Here is a 12,648-nt window from a genome sequence, read left to right on the forward strand (position 1 = left end):
TTATATTGTTTTGTTTTTTATATATAAACATCAAATGTCAAATTATTGAGTGAGCTCTTACAAAGAAATATGTAGACTTGCAGAACAAAAGATGTGAAGCATTCAGTTTAGACATGTTCATACACTGTATTTAGCTGAAAAAGTTGAATGGACAATATTTCTGTGTTGACCTCTGGACCGCACAGTGTTGCTCGCTATAACGTCTTGTTCAGTGAGAGGCCGGTTGTGTTCAGTCTTCCTCTTGGAACCTCCAGATGGTGATCTCTCCGTCATCGCTGCAAGAGGCCAGGAGTCCCGCCTCCTTTGGGTTCCAGGCCACACAGTTGACATCCTGGCTGTGAGCTTTGGTTGCCTGAGCAGCCAGCGAGAACACCGGCTGGTTCGGATCGGCCGTCTCATCCTCCTTGAACACTCGCACCGCATCGTCACCACAGGCAGTAGCCAGGGCGCCAGTCAGCCGACACCTGAACAAGGAGAAACGTTACCGTTTTCAGTTTGATCGAACAAGATGACCAGCGCGTGCAGACCTGTGACAATGAGATCAATCAACTGGTATCACGTAATTCTTTTTGGAAACAGAGTTCAGCTGACATGATTTTACCTGTGTTAGTTTACCCTCAAATGCCACATAAAATATGGATAAATAGATGTGTAGTATTCCATGAATGTGTGGCGATGAGTTGATCTTAATGGATGAGCAGACTGATCCACAGATCTCAATAACCCGAGGGTACAAACAGAGTGCATTATGCCTAAACAATATAGGAAAATGAGATGTCTTACCAGGCGACATCATACACTGTTCGTCCATGATACCCAGACAGAGTGCAAACACACTTCCACGACAAGTCTCCTGTTAAACAAGCAGAGCAGGAAACAAAACAGTTGGAGAACAAGATAGTCCATCAGCATCTGTCCACTTATACACTTTGACAAAAAGTAGTAAGTAAAGTCAGGGTTGTATAAACTTTGTAAATGTATTTTCTGACAAGCTAAAACACAGATAAATTAGTCATAAATAACATACAGTTGACAAAAATATCTACTGCAGCAGCTCTTTCACTGCTGATTAAAACATTTGCTCTGTTGCAATAATGCAGACATCCCTTTATGTGGAAGATAACCACAAACATGCACAAATTGAGACCTGCCTGATATTTTTAGAGGTTTGTCATAATATAGAAAAAGGTGCAGTGTTATTACTCATAACTCAAGTATGTGACAGATATAAATGACGTCTCCAATTGTATGCAGCTTCTCTTCTTAAGATGATCTTTGCCTGCTGAGGTGTCATCAAATTTACATAAAATGTAGTTTAGTCATTGATTGGATAAAGCATTTTATAAATAGTATTTATATTGAGACTAATGCTTAGTACCACTTTCAAGAGGAGACTCTTTCCAGATCTTCACGGTGCGGTCGTCGCTGCAGGAGGCCAGCCTCTGTCCAGTGGCGTCAAAAGCCAAACTCCAGACTGTGGATGTGTGTCCCTGCAAGGTGGCCCGGCACTCCCAGTCATCATCCTCTTCCTTGTAAATGCAAACGTTGTTGTCGTAGCTGGCTGAAGCGAGGAGCTGTATAAACATATGGCAAATACACAGTGAGATAATGGAGCGACATATTGAGAAATCATTCAGGTGCATAGAGCAGAGGGTAACCTACTTCCTGTGTCGGGTGCCACACAATATTCTTGACGTCTTGTGTGTGAGAGTTCACAACGGTAACACACTCGTACTCATCTTCTTCATCCACTGTGAAACGCAAAGGGAAAGTCATTTACATAGACATAAGAAGAGGCACAGATCAGTAGGTTTGCTTTTCATGCCTTGTATCCGAGTGTAGTTTAACACAAACCTTCCCAGACCCAGACGCTCTTGTCTCGGCTACATGTTGCCAGCAGATTCCCTGAAGGTGCCCACGCCACAGACTTGACCTCATTTTCATGTCCCTCTAACACAGTCAAACTCTAGAAGACAAGATGAAACTCTGGGTAAAATCTACCGACGGTACAGCATATTCAAAAGTGAAGATTGAATATATCATCGAACCTCAAACTCGTCGTTCTTCTTTTTCCAGATACAAGTGGTTGCATCGAAGCTGGCAGAGGCCAGATAATTCCCACAGGGAGACCAAGCCACTCTCCTCACGGTGCGCTGGTGTCCGTCCTGAAGCACACTCTTACATATCCAAGAGTCACCTACAAAGAGAGAAGTCGTACCGTTTATATGGAGGCAGATAAAAATCAGTGAGCAAGACCGCTTTATTGGCAATATGGATTTACAGGATCTGTGCATCCATGTGATGAAGTGACATGGATTTTTAAAGTACTGGGTTAGCCCAAACAGAAGTTCCTCTCTGGTTACTTCATCTAACAAATGGTTTCTCTATTGAATTTTCCAGACGTGATACATAATTACATAGAGGATTTAGTCCATATCACCAAAATCTAACCTGTACCAATGACAGGTAATTTAGGTTATTATATTTGATTTATATCTCCTAAATAACAAGTCAATGTATCCAAAGAACTACATACACTACTCACATTGCAGCATTTCAAGTTTGTTTTGCTCATAATAGAAAATTATTAAGTAAAGGGGATGCCAGAAACATAAAACATCACCTTTATTTGACTTTTCTGATCAGCCCCAAGAGGGGGAATGCAGGGAGTGATGGCAAACTATTACGAAGTCGTATAACTCTATATAACTTCAAGAAGATAAACATCAGAGCAATGACATTAACTTTACTTCCTTTAACGTTCATGTGATTTCTGTAAGTTTCCCAGGTGGCGGTACATCCTAACCAACTGTTTTCCTTTTTTACTATAATGTTATTTGTTTATTAGTTTGAATCAATAAATTGCGATACTATTAGATTTTTATCAACTAATCTCACAATTTATTTAGCTGTAAACTCACCCTCTCGTCCCCATATCCGGATGGCCTTGTCGCCCCCACATGAGGCCAGCAGCGTCCCGGTTGGGCTCCAGCTGACGAACCAGCACCGGGAGTCCGGGTGTGCGTTCAGTCTCTGAACCAGGGTCAGATCCTTCTTCATGTCGGAGTTGCTATAAATATATATTTATAGATGTATAGATATATCGTTATTCCAGTTTCTGAGCCCGTCTGTCACCGCCGTCTTATTTCCGTCACCGCTGACAGTTAACTGTTAACGGACGTGAGCTCTATCAGTTAACGGACACCACGACGCACTGTTACAACTACCCGCTCAGACATGCAGCGCTTCTGTGCTGAACAACAGTGATGTGTCAACTTGAAGACAAAATTAAAAGGAATGTAGTTGCAGCAAGGAACAAAGTACAAAAGTTCACAAAAACAACCATGTCGGAAACGCCGCCATCTTTGCGTGTTTCTTCTTCTTCTTTTGTGGTTTTAAAAGCGCTCGATTACCATCGTATTTAGGTGCATTACCGCCACCTTCTGCGGAGAGGATCAGAGATTAGATCCTTTATCCATTATCGTAAACCTGTTTCTCTGAGAAAACACAAAAACATTGCATTGTTTGCTCCACTTGACAGGTTTCTTTTGCGTGTTATGTTAATTCAACATAACTATATCATCCATATCATGAATAATTATTCCTTACAGCATTAAACTTGGAAAAATCAATTAGTTTTATTTTATATTTTATTATTTTATTTGTACCTTCCCTGATACAAGGCCTAACTTCACATCAAATGTCATTGAAGTCGGTGTTGTAATTTTTGAGATATCCTTGTAAATAATTGACCCACAAACAAAACAAACTAACTTTGTTGACATTACTCACTCATACTGTACTGTATGGGGCTGTACGTGAAAAAAACAAACATTTGTGAGTGTGTTCATTATTGTCTTTATACAATGTGTGTAGTTTACGAGGAGCATCTTTACGTGTCTTTTGGATTTTATTTTCATGTGATGGAAAGTGTCTGACTGTGTCTGACATCCTGATGAAGTACACCGTACAGCTTTTCTGAATAGGGGGCATATTCAGTAAAGAGAAAGTGACCTTCCTTTATGAAAGAAATGAAATGTCTTCTAGTAGTAGTAGTTGTTGTTGTAGACGTCATACAAAAGTCATACTATAGTATGTCATAAAAAAAATGCCATAGTTTAGTATGTGATATGCCATGAAATTGTATTTAAAAAAGTCATATTATAGTACATTAAAATGTCAAAATATAGTATGCGGAGAAACAAAATCATCGTACAATATGCCATATAATTTTATTAAAATACAGTATAGAATTCCATAAATATGTCATAGTGTAGTATGGCATAAAGTGTACAAAATGTCATAGTTTAGTATGTCATGTTAATTAATAATACAGTTTTTTATTGAGCTACAAGACCTTTATATGAAATAATGTGATATTTTGTGGCATACTATACTATGATATTTTAATTACATTTTTATGGCATATTATACTATACAATTTTACTACATTTATAATGAAATTGTAAATTATTATTTCCCATGGCATACTATGACATTTTTTATGTTTATATTTTTAACAGCAAAGATTTTAGACCTTATGGTTCAGCAGTTAAAAGCTCAAATAAAGAAAAAGCTTTTTAAATGTCCACACGGTGGTGCTATCCCATCAAAAAGCACTCATTCACTCCACCTTTAAGTATGTGACTTATAAAATAGTATGCTTTCACATAATTGCAATACAAATGTAAGGTTTATAATGTAGAGTAGCATACTTACAGCTGCTGTTTAGCTGTGTAATCAGTAGGTGGGAGCACTGGTCGCCTCTCGCGCTTATACTGCAGCCTATTGAAGCAACGAAGAAGAATGGTGTGAACAAGGAAGTTAATATTTTACAGGAAGCCAGCGTAAGCTGCCTTTTGTTTTGTTTTGTCTTTGTTTTCTGTATCGAATAGGTGGCCATTTTTTCATCAGAATAGTTTTCTAGATTAGTTGATAGGTTGTCGTTCATCTGGTTTGTTACCATTAAGTTTATTTTTATGACATTTGTCGTTAGACGTGAGCGAGCTTCGCACGCTAACGGCAGAGCTAACGGGCCTAAAGGCCATCAGTCCATTGTCTGCCCGTGAGTCAAATACTTTATCCTGTTTGTATCAAGCAGCTAGTTTTAAGGCCGAGCGTCGTTTGGAAACATTAGATACGGAAGTGAACAAAGCGCCCGGACCGCTGTCATCCGTTCATCGCCCAGGTAACGTTAGCTGTACCGGCTAACTGTTTTATTTTGAACCGGTCAGTTGTCCGACCTTACCAACGGATCGTTTAGTGTGTTACAGTAAATACAAGGAAAACCGACAATACAGCGATCTAAAGGGAGATTGAATGAGCATGTATGCCCCGCCGGGTTCTGCTGTCCCCGGAGGCCGGAGGAGGAGAGGGGGAACCTCGCTGCCCAAGCAGCCGGAGCGGAGCCTGGTGTCGGCTCTGCCGGGAGCTCTGTCCATCACAGCGCTGTGTACGGCGCTCGCAGAACCGGCCTGGCTCCGGGTTCATGGAGGCACCTGTCCGAGACAAGAGCTGGGGGTGGCAGATGTCCTGGGGTACATTGACCCCAAGCTTCTGGACGGTGAGGACCAGCACTAGTGCGATAAAACCTTGTAGTTGATATATATATGAGTCTGGTATCTCACTTGTAATGCTTTGTGATGACTCTGTGTCCTCCAGATTACTGTGTGAATCCACAGACCATCTTGCTGATGAGGGTGATCGCTGCCTTCTGTTTCCTGGGTATCCTGTGCAGTCTGATTGCTTTCCTCTTGGATGTGTTTGGACCCAAACACCCTGCCCTAAAGATCACACGCAGATATGCATTTGCACATATTCTCACAGGTATTGATTGATCTTTCATACTGGGGCTCATTTCAGATCCCTTTTTTTTTTTTTTAAAGAAAAGTCAGTTTGTCACTTTTGGCTACCTAACCGTTTTGTTTTTCTTTCATCAGTGTTGCAGTGTGCCACTGTCATAGGCTTCTGCTACTGGGCCTCGGAGCTCATCCTGTCTCTACAGCAGCAACACAAAAAGTACCACGGCTCTCTCATATACGTCACTTTTGCCATCAGTTTCTACCTGGTGGCAGGCGCTGGCGGAGCTTCTATCCTCGCCACAGCCGCGAACCTGCTGCGCCATTACCCCACCGAGGAGGAGGAGCAGGCTTTAGTGCTGCTCTCGGAGATGGAGGACAGCAGTGAAACTTTTCCCGCTGACTATGACATTGCCAATCAGTTTCAGCCACCGCCTGCCTACACGCCCTAATGCCGGCCAGACTGGCCTTGTTAACCCTCGCTTCTTTCTCAGCACGGCTATTGGCTTGATGAGCAAACCCCACTCTTATCAAATGGATATCTTTGCAAATACTCTCCATAATGAACACATCGTGCACAGTTGGTGCACAAAGTTCTTGACTGACAGTGCTTGGGTGCATGAAAGCTTTCTTTTGTGGTGGCAGACATTTAGGAGACAATTCTTACTTTCACCACTGAAGTCGTTAGTGATCTGCATGTAAATGGTTTTTAGAAATTGGTTCTTACATGTAAAGCAAGCTAAACGGCAAGGAGTGTGATCAACATGGATCATCGTAAGTAATTGATGAAACAGCCGCAGCCTGATCAGTGCCAATTACAGTATCGAGGCTGTCGGCAGATCGGCAGCAGTTGTATTGCTGTTGGTTGGATTTTTAATGGAGCTTTCTGAAGCATCATTATGTTTTTATTTTTGATATGCTTGCCGTGTGTATGATTTTATTTTCCTGATACATAAAAAAAATGCAGAAATACATACATTTTTTACATATAAATTATCAAATGGACCTGATTATTTATTATTTAGTTGTCTGTGCAGACTTCCTTTCTTTTCTTTGCTTGGTAGACACCCATCACTGGTTTAGTCTTAGTTAATCACATCTTTACTTGAAATAAGAAAATTGTCCCAATGTGACCCGTCTTTGTGGTGTTTTAAAAAGGATCATGGCATGTAGTGTGTGTTGGAGAGCTAACAGCCACGGAGAAATCGAGAAACATGTCTGTGTTTCACAATAAGAGACATTTAGTAACAGGAACCTCACTGCATAAGTTTGTCATGTCATGTTTCTTGTATTTGATTTTTAAAAAGAAACCTTATTTGTACTTTGTGATTACCATATGTGACCGTTTCAGTACGTGTTTGTTTTATGCATGAGTTCTTTCGTGTGCAAATTTTAAATCTTCAGGCAGAATCGTATGAGAACATCTTGCAGCCAGCTGAGGCTTAAAATTGTGATTGATGTGGTGACTAGTTGGTTGTATATTGTTCTGTTTACTCCATTTTTGCATTTGGTTTCTCAAATTGTCATATGCTTTCATCACCAGTATGTAAATATTGATTGTTTCTACATAAAAAGTGGTCATAATAAAGATTAATGCCATATTTTTGCCTCATGTTTGTCGTGTACATTCTTGGGTTCTTCACTAATTAGAACTCCTTCACCAAATGCAGCCCAGAGGTGTGAGCTCTAGATTTGATCAAACAGTATATTGACTTTGACATTTCAGTCTGATCAGGGTATTTCAGGGTTTACTGTCTAGACATCGTAGACGGAACATGGCATTACAGCGAGTAAGAGCCTTACAACTTAATAGACTTTAAAGGGCATACAGTATGCCTTGTACTATGTAAAGGCATCACATCCACTCCTGCCTTATACAAATACACCAACCAGCATTTTCAAGAAACTGCACATGGATGCAGAGTGTTGCTAAAAAGTTACCAGTCCACTGTTCCAAAATATAAAACTATCAATAACATAGTTTGCATTTATTTCTGCAGGTTTCTCCATCTAAATACCATGCTAAGAGTTATCTTCTAAATGGGTCAAGATATTTCATGGGTTAAAGCACTTCATGTTTAGAATACTCTGAGCTCAAGAGTCACTCAGTGGCCAAATGACTTAAGTTAATCAGGTGAATAAACAAGGTATTAATAGGGAAGGGTGTTCAGCAGAGGAATAGTCCATTCAAGGCAAAGAAGCAAATGCTATTCTCAGATAATAGAGCTTACGTGGTAACGTCACCTGCTCACTCTGGTGGTATATATACAGGCGCAGCAAGATACATTTTACGACCATTCAAAGTCTTCAGGCTCTGTGGCAAACTTTTACATTTTCCTCCCAACACAGTAAGATTGAAGCTGAATCATGCTGGCATCCAGGACATTGCTGTCAAAACAAACACTGGCTGTTCTCTCTCGCCAGCCTGCCTGCTTTGTTCACCAGGGTGACTATGGCAACTGGGGAAATACCAATATTGCAGTGGTAAGTGAAAGATACCAATATGTGGCCAGTGAAAAGAGTTAAATGACTAGTGTGGGCATTATTGTGATTTGTGAATCACAATGTAATCCAGGTTTTCTCTGGATGTGGCTGGTGGGATGGGACTGATGTCCATGAGGGAGTATAGTGAGTATCAGGATTTCACACATTGCTCGAACATTTCACCATGCAGAGATGGTAATTTACACCTCTGTCCTCAGCACCATGTACCACCTGAGCCGTAACGGTGCTCGCTTCCAGATGTTTGCTCCAAATCAACAGCAAATGCATGTGATGGACCACATGAGGAAGCAGCCTGGCTCTGGGGAGAACCGGTAGGCTTGTTAGGAAATACTGATACACTTTCAGATGGATCAGGATCATATACGGGTCCAGTGGCTTATTTAACATATGTTTACCCACCTAACTTGATTAATTCCATAAGGTAGTATTTATGATTATTTCTGGCCGTCACATAGGAACATGATGATGGAATCAGCTCGCTTCAGTCATGGTCAAGGAACGATGCAAATGCAAGACCTGTCCAAGCTGGACGTCAACAGCTTTGATGCAGTCATCTTTCCCGGAGGCCACGGCGTCACCAAGAATCTGTGAGAAAAAAATAAATATGAGACTGTGTAGTGTGAAATAGAGTAAAACGAGATACAAGCTGACATGATAAAGATGGAGAACTATTATCAGTATGTAATGTTCAACTCTTTAGATCCTCTTTTGTGAAGGACGGCAAAGACTGCAAGCTGCACAATGATGTGGAAAGAGTGCTTAAAGACTTCCACCGCTCACGCAAGCCTATTGGGTATGTATCATTTCATCGCTATTTAATCTATTAGTACTGAAAGAGCAATAATGTGTAACTCTACTTATATACAATCAATAGGTTTAAGTATTAGGGCAGCAGCATGCGACATTGTGGGGGGGTTTTTTAGACTTAGAATTCACTTTTTAAATCCAAACATAAGGCAAAATTGCAGTCTGTCACTGATTCGTACCACACTTTAAATCAGATTACATAAGATTACATTAAACTAGATAAAGACACGAGATTTAAAGGATCCCTGTAATGGAATTGGGACATTGAGGCAACTGTGGAAAGGAAAAAAGCTCAGACAATGACTACTGGGCTGTTTCTAGATGTAGATAAATAAATAGAAATACATAAACAGGTTAACCATTGACACATTTTGCTTATTAAGTTTGGATACAATATATTTTATTACCGACAGAAGTCACTATTATCATTATTATTAATAGTTACATTACAATACATGCTAGTAACGTAAACAAAATAAATTACTTTCACATAGTCAGTAGTGTTTCCTAGAAAATAAATGTTTACTTTTAGCACACAGACTACCTCTAAAAATCTGATGATGTAATACAAATCTGCATTGCATCAAATAAGCAAAGCAAAGCTAAGAAAGAGACCAAGTGCAAGTTGATGCATCACTTAAGAAGCTATCTGCTGAAAATCTGCACATTGGTTCTCCTCTCGCTGATCCCAGCAGACACAGAAGATCAGGTGAGGTAACATTGTAGGACATCTTACAGTGGGCAACATGAAGGCAGTCGGATGCGGCAAATCCCGAGGGTTTAAAGCGAGTTGGACAAAATGACACTGATGCAACATACAGTATGTGATGTGATAGAGCGTGACTGATCCTTTGGCTACTATGTTGGCACACGTGGAGCGATGAGGCGACGAGGGGCAGCTGGAGAGCCAGGTGACAGATGAGGGGACACCTTGTGGCCACGTGCAGAATGGCAGGTCTGAGATGACAGCAGATGCAGGATTACAGGAAATGGAAACTGTGTGCAAAATCGCATACTTTTTACTTTTAGTACACACTGCAGCGTCATGACATTGAAATATTGCCAACAATGATAATTATTTTTCTACCCTACAAGTGATAAGAAAGTCCATAAAATATGATCAAAGCAGACATTGTTGTGTAATGTAGGAGTCAGTATAACTTGTTACTGTGATTCACATGTTGCTGCTGCAATATACATGCACCCTCTGTTTTATCAGAGCTGTAATTGTTGTCTTGAAATGTGTTCCATCTTCCAAAAAACAAAAAACAAAAACAAAAAAGAAGCAGTGTATAAATGTATAATAATTATCTTTCTCAAAGCAATAATTTAGCCCCCGATGGCAAATTCTACTGTTTCTCTGCAGCTCCTCCGCAGTGTAAACCCTCCTGCTGCAGCTCCTCACCTCATGTGTTTCCTCTGATTTCATCAGTGTTTCACTCCTTGATTTAGGAGTATGAAAGACAAAATTTAAATCTAGAGGCTTTTTTTCTTAGAAAACATTAGTGTAGGAAGATCACAGGTGTAAATAATGAAATTATTGATGTGTGAATTCCACTCAGCTGCTATGATTTTGGGGTCCTCGTATCTTGCTGGCTTGTTCGCTGTCACTCTCACTGTAACACTTGAATAGATCAGAGCATTCATTAGTGTCATTAGAAACACTCTTCCTACTATAACAAGTCAAAATGTCTTCTGTGAAAAAGGCCCAATGGAGGCACCCTTAACTAAAAGTCTTTTTAAGATTCATCTGAAATCAGCAAGTTTGCACTTGAACCATGACCACTTTACACCAGCTTTGCTTTCAGATTTTGCTTTGTTGAGATGTAATTCACTTTGCAGCATCCAGCACTGAGACACATTGGCTAACAGGGTTTAGATATCACTGTGTGTCTGTGTAGCAATGGAAAGGGTCCTTTTGTTGCTAGATGGAGTCTAGTGGGGGGATATGTTCAGTGTCTGTGAAGTGCTTCAGGCTGACAATCAATTGCTCTTCATTATCACACAGACTGTACTGAATTTAAACCTCAGCAGACCTTTGCATGTGCTGTCAGGAGAAGTCATTAGTTAAGTTACTGCTTTGATTAAAAAAGCAATCAGTTGAACTTAGCCCACTGCATGTCTGTGTGTTTTGTTCATAGATCTGCTCGATGCATTAAGTATCTGTCTCAGTGGTCTACTTTCTGTAAAATGTTGGGAAGAAACAAACCCATGGTTTATGTTATTAGTAACACCTGCACTTTTCCTACAATGAGGTCAAAATTCCTGCTGCACAGCAAAATCGACACCATACGGAGACCACAAGTTGCGACTGGACTGTATTGTTGATATATATCGTCAATGAATACCAAGAAGCCTATATGCATAAAACAGCACTCTGCTTAGGTTCAAATTGGGAGGAATAATGTGAAGTCACCAAACTACATCTCTTTATGAGAACAGTATCAGATGTAGGTTCTCCATGTTCTGGAGAACATGGAGAACTCAGTGTCCAATGCTCACTGTTCTCCTCAGTCTCTCCCCATGTTTCCTGCCTGTTTCTACTGTCAATTATCAAATAAAAACAACGGATGAATGAGAGAGATATCAGTCATGCTATCAGTTGTGCTGTGCACAACCCACTCCAGTCAGGTACAATAAGTGAAATCCCCTGTGTGAGTGGATCATACTGTAGGTGTGTGGGGGATTTAAATAATATTGTTAAATCAAATGTATCCCAAGATTGCTGGTTAATATGGACACATGGTGATAAACAGCTGACAAGATTACAGCTTGTCTCATATTCATCTTTTGGTCAGTGATAGTAGTTTTATAAGTACACACTGAGCTTCACACTGCTGTGCGATTTATACTGGGACAGCCTTTGTTTTTTAGGCTTTGAATCTCTCCTGTCTGATACTGGTAAGGCAATTATTCTCACACCCTGATCAGTCTGGTCTCCTAATCTTGATTTACTAAAAACCTCAACTAACGGTCTGCTCCTGTTTCAGACTGGCCAGCATGGCTCCGGTGCTGGCCTGCCGCGTGCTGCCCAGCATCGAGGTTACCATGGGCTACGAGCGGGACGAAAACACTCGCTGGGGGAACTGGCCTCACACAAACATGGTGCAGGCTGTGAAGAGCATGGGCGCTCGCCACAATGTCCGTGAGCCATACATATCCTTTCAGAGGCTTTTTTTTGCTGTCAGTTGATTAAATCCTCACAGATTTATGATCATTTTGTCATTGTTTATGATCTGAAGTAGCTCCTGCTTTTGACCTTAACCTTTTCTTTTACGAAGCCCATGTGGATGAGAAGAACAAAGTGGTCAGCACTCCTTCCTTCATGTGGGAAACAGATTATCACTATCACTACATCTTTGATGGCATCGGAAATATGGTCAAACATGTCATGCGAATGTCAACCAAGTGATGTGACACTTTTGGCCAGGAAAAGAAATAGAGGAAGTTGGTATTGTTGGTGTTGGTGCACACCTCTGTATTGTGATGAATTCTTACCTGGATCAATAAAAACGCTTTAGTTAAAGAGCAAATGGCT

The 12,648-nt window shown here is 40.6% G+C and overlaps 3 protein-coding genes across 3 annotated transcripts; 2 read left to right on the forward strand and 1 right to left on the reverse strand.

Moving 5' to 3' along the window:
* Position 1: 1 nt before the first annotated feature.
* Positions 2-3,374, reverse strand: ciao1 (cytosolic iron-sulfur assembly component 1). The gene is made up of 7 exons (XM_068702871.1): positions 2,922-3,374; positions 2,049-2,197; positions 1,855-1,966; positions 1,663-1,751; positions 1,379-1,574; positions 784-853; positions 2-464 (listed from the first exon to the last, which is right to left on the reverse strand). Exons 1-7 carry the CDS (start codon positions 3,058-3,060, stop codon positions 230-232), a joined length of 990 nt encoding a protein of 329 aa, XP_068558972.1. The 5' UTR covers positions 3,061-3,374; the 3' UTR covers positions 2-229.
* A 1,413-nt stretch (positions 3,375-4,787) lies between these two features.
* On the forward strand, positions 4,788-7,399 carry tmem127 (transmembrane protein 127). Its single transcript, XM_068704079.1, has 4 exons — positions 4,788-5,188; positions 5,264-5,563; positions 5,662-5,826; positions 5,940-7,399. Exons 2-4 carry the CDS (start codon positions 5,320-5,322, stop codon positions 6,248-6,250), a joined length of 720 nt encoding a protein of 239 aa, XP_068560180.1. The 5' UTR covers positions 4,788-5,188; positions 5,264-5,319; the 3' UTR covers positions 6,251-7,399.
* A 724-nt stretch (positions 7,400-8,123) lies between these two features.
* On the forward strand, positions 8,124-12,618 carry gatd3l (glutamine amidotransferase class 1 domain containing 3, like). The gene is made up of 7 exons (XM_068703810.1): positions 8,124-8,282; positions 8,374-8,426; positions 8,501-8,614; positions 8,759-8,890; positions 9,004-9,096; positions 12,101-12,266; positions 12,388-12,618. Exons 1-7 carry the CDS (start codon positions 8,166-8,168, stop codon positions 12,520-12,522), a joined length of 810 nt encoding a protein of 269 aa, XP_068559911.1. The 5' UTR covers positions 8,124-8,165; the 3' UTR covers positions 12,523-12,618.
* The last annotated feature ends 30 nt before the right edge of the window (positions 12,619-12,648 follow it).

The sequence above is a fragment of the Cebidichthys violaceus genome, unplaced genomic scaffold (assembly GCF_023349555.1).
Source record: "Cebidichthys violaceus isolate CVI_PGR_0920_01 unplaced genomic scaffold, fCebVio1.0.p SCAF_9, whole genome shotgun sequence".
NCBI classification, from domain to species: Eukaryota; Metazoa; Chordata; class Actinopteri; order Perciformes; family Stichaeidae; genus Cebidichthys; species Cebidichthys violaceus.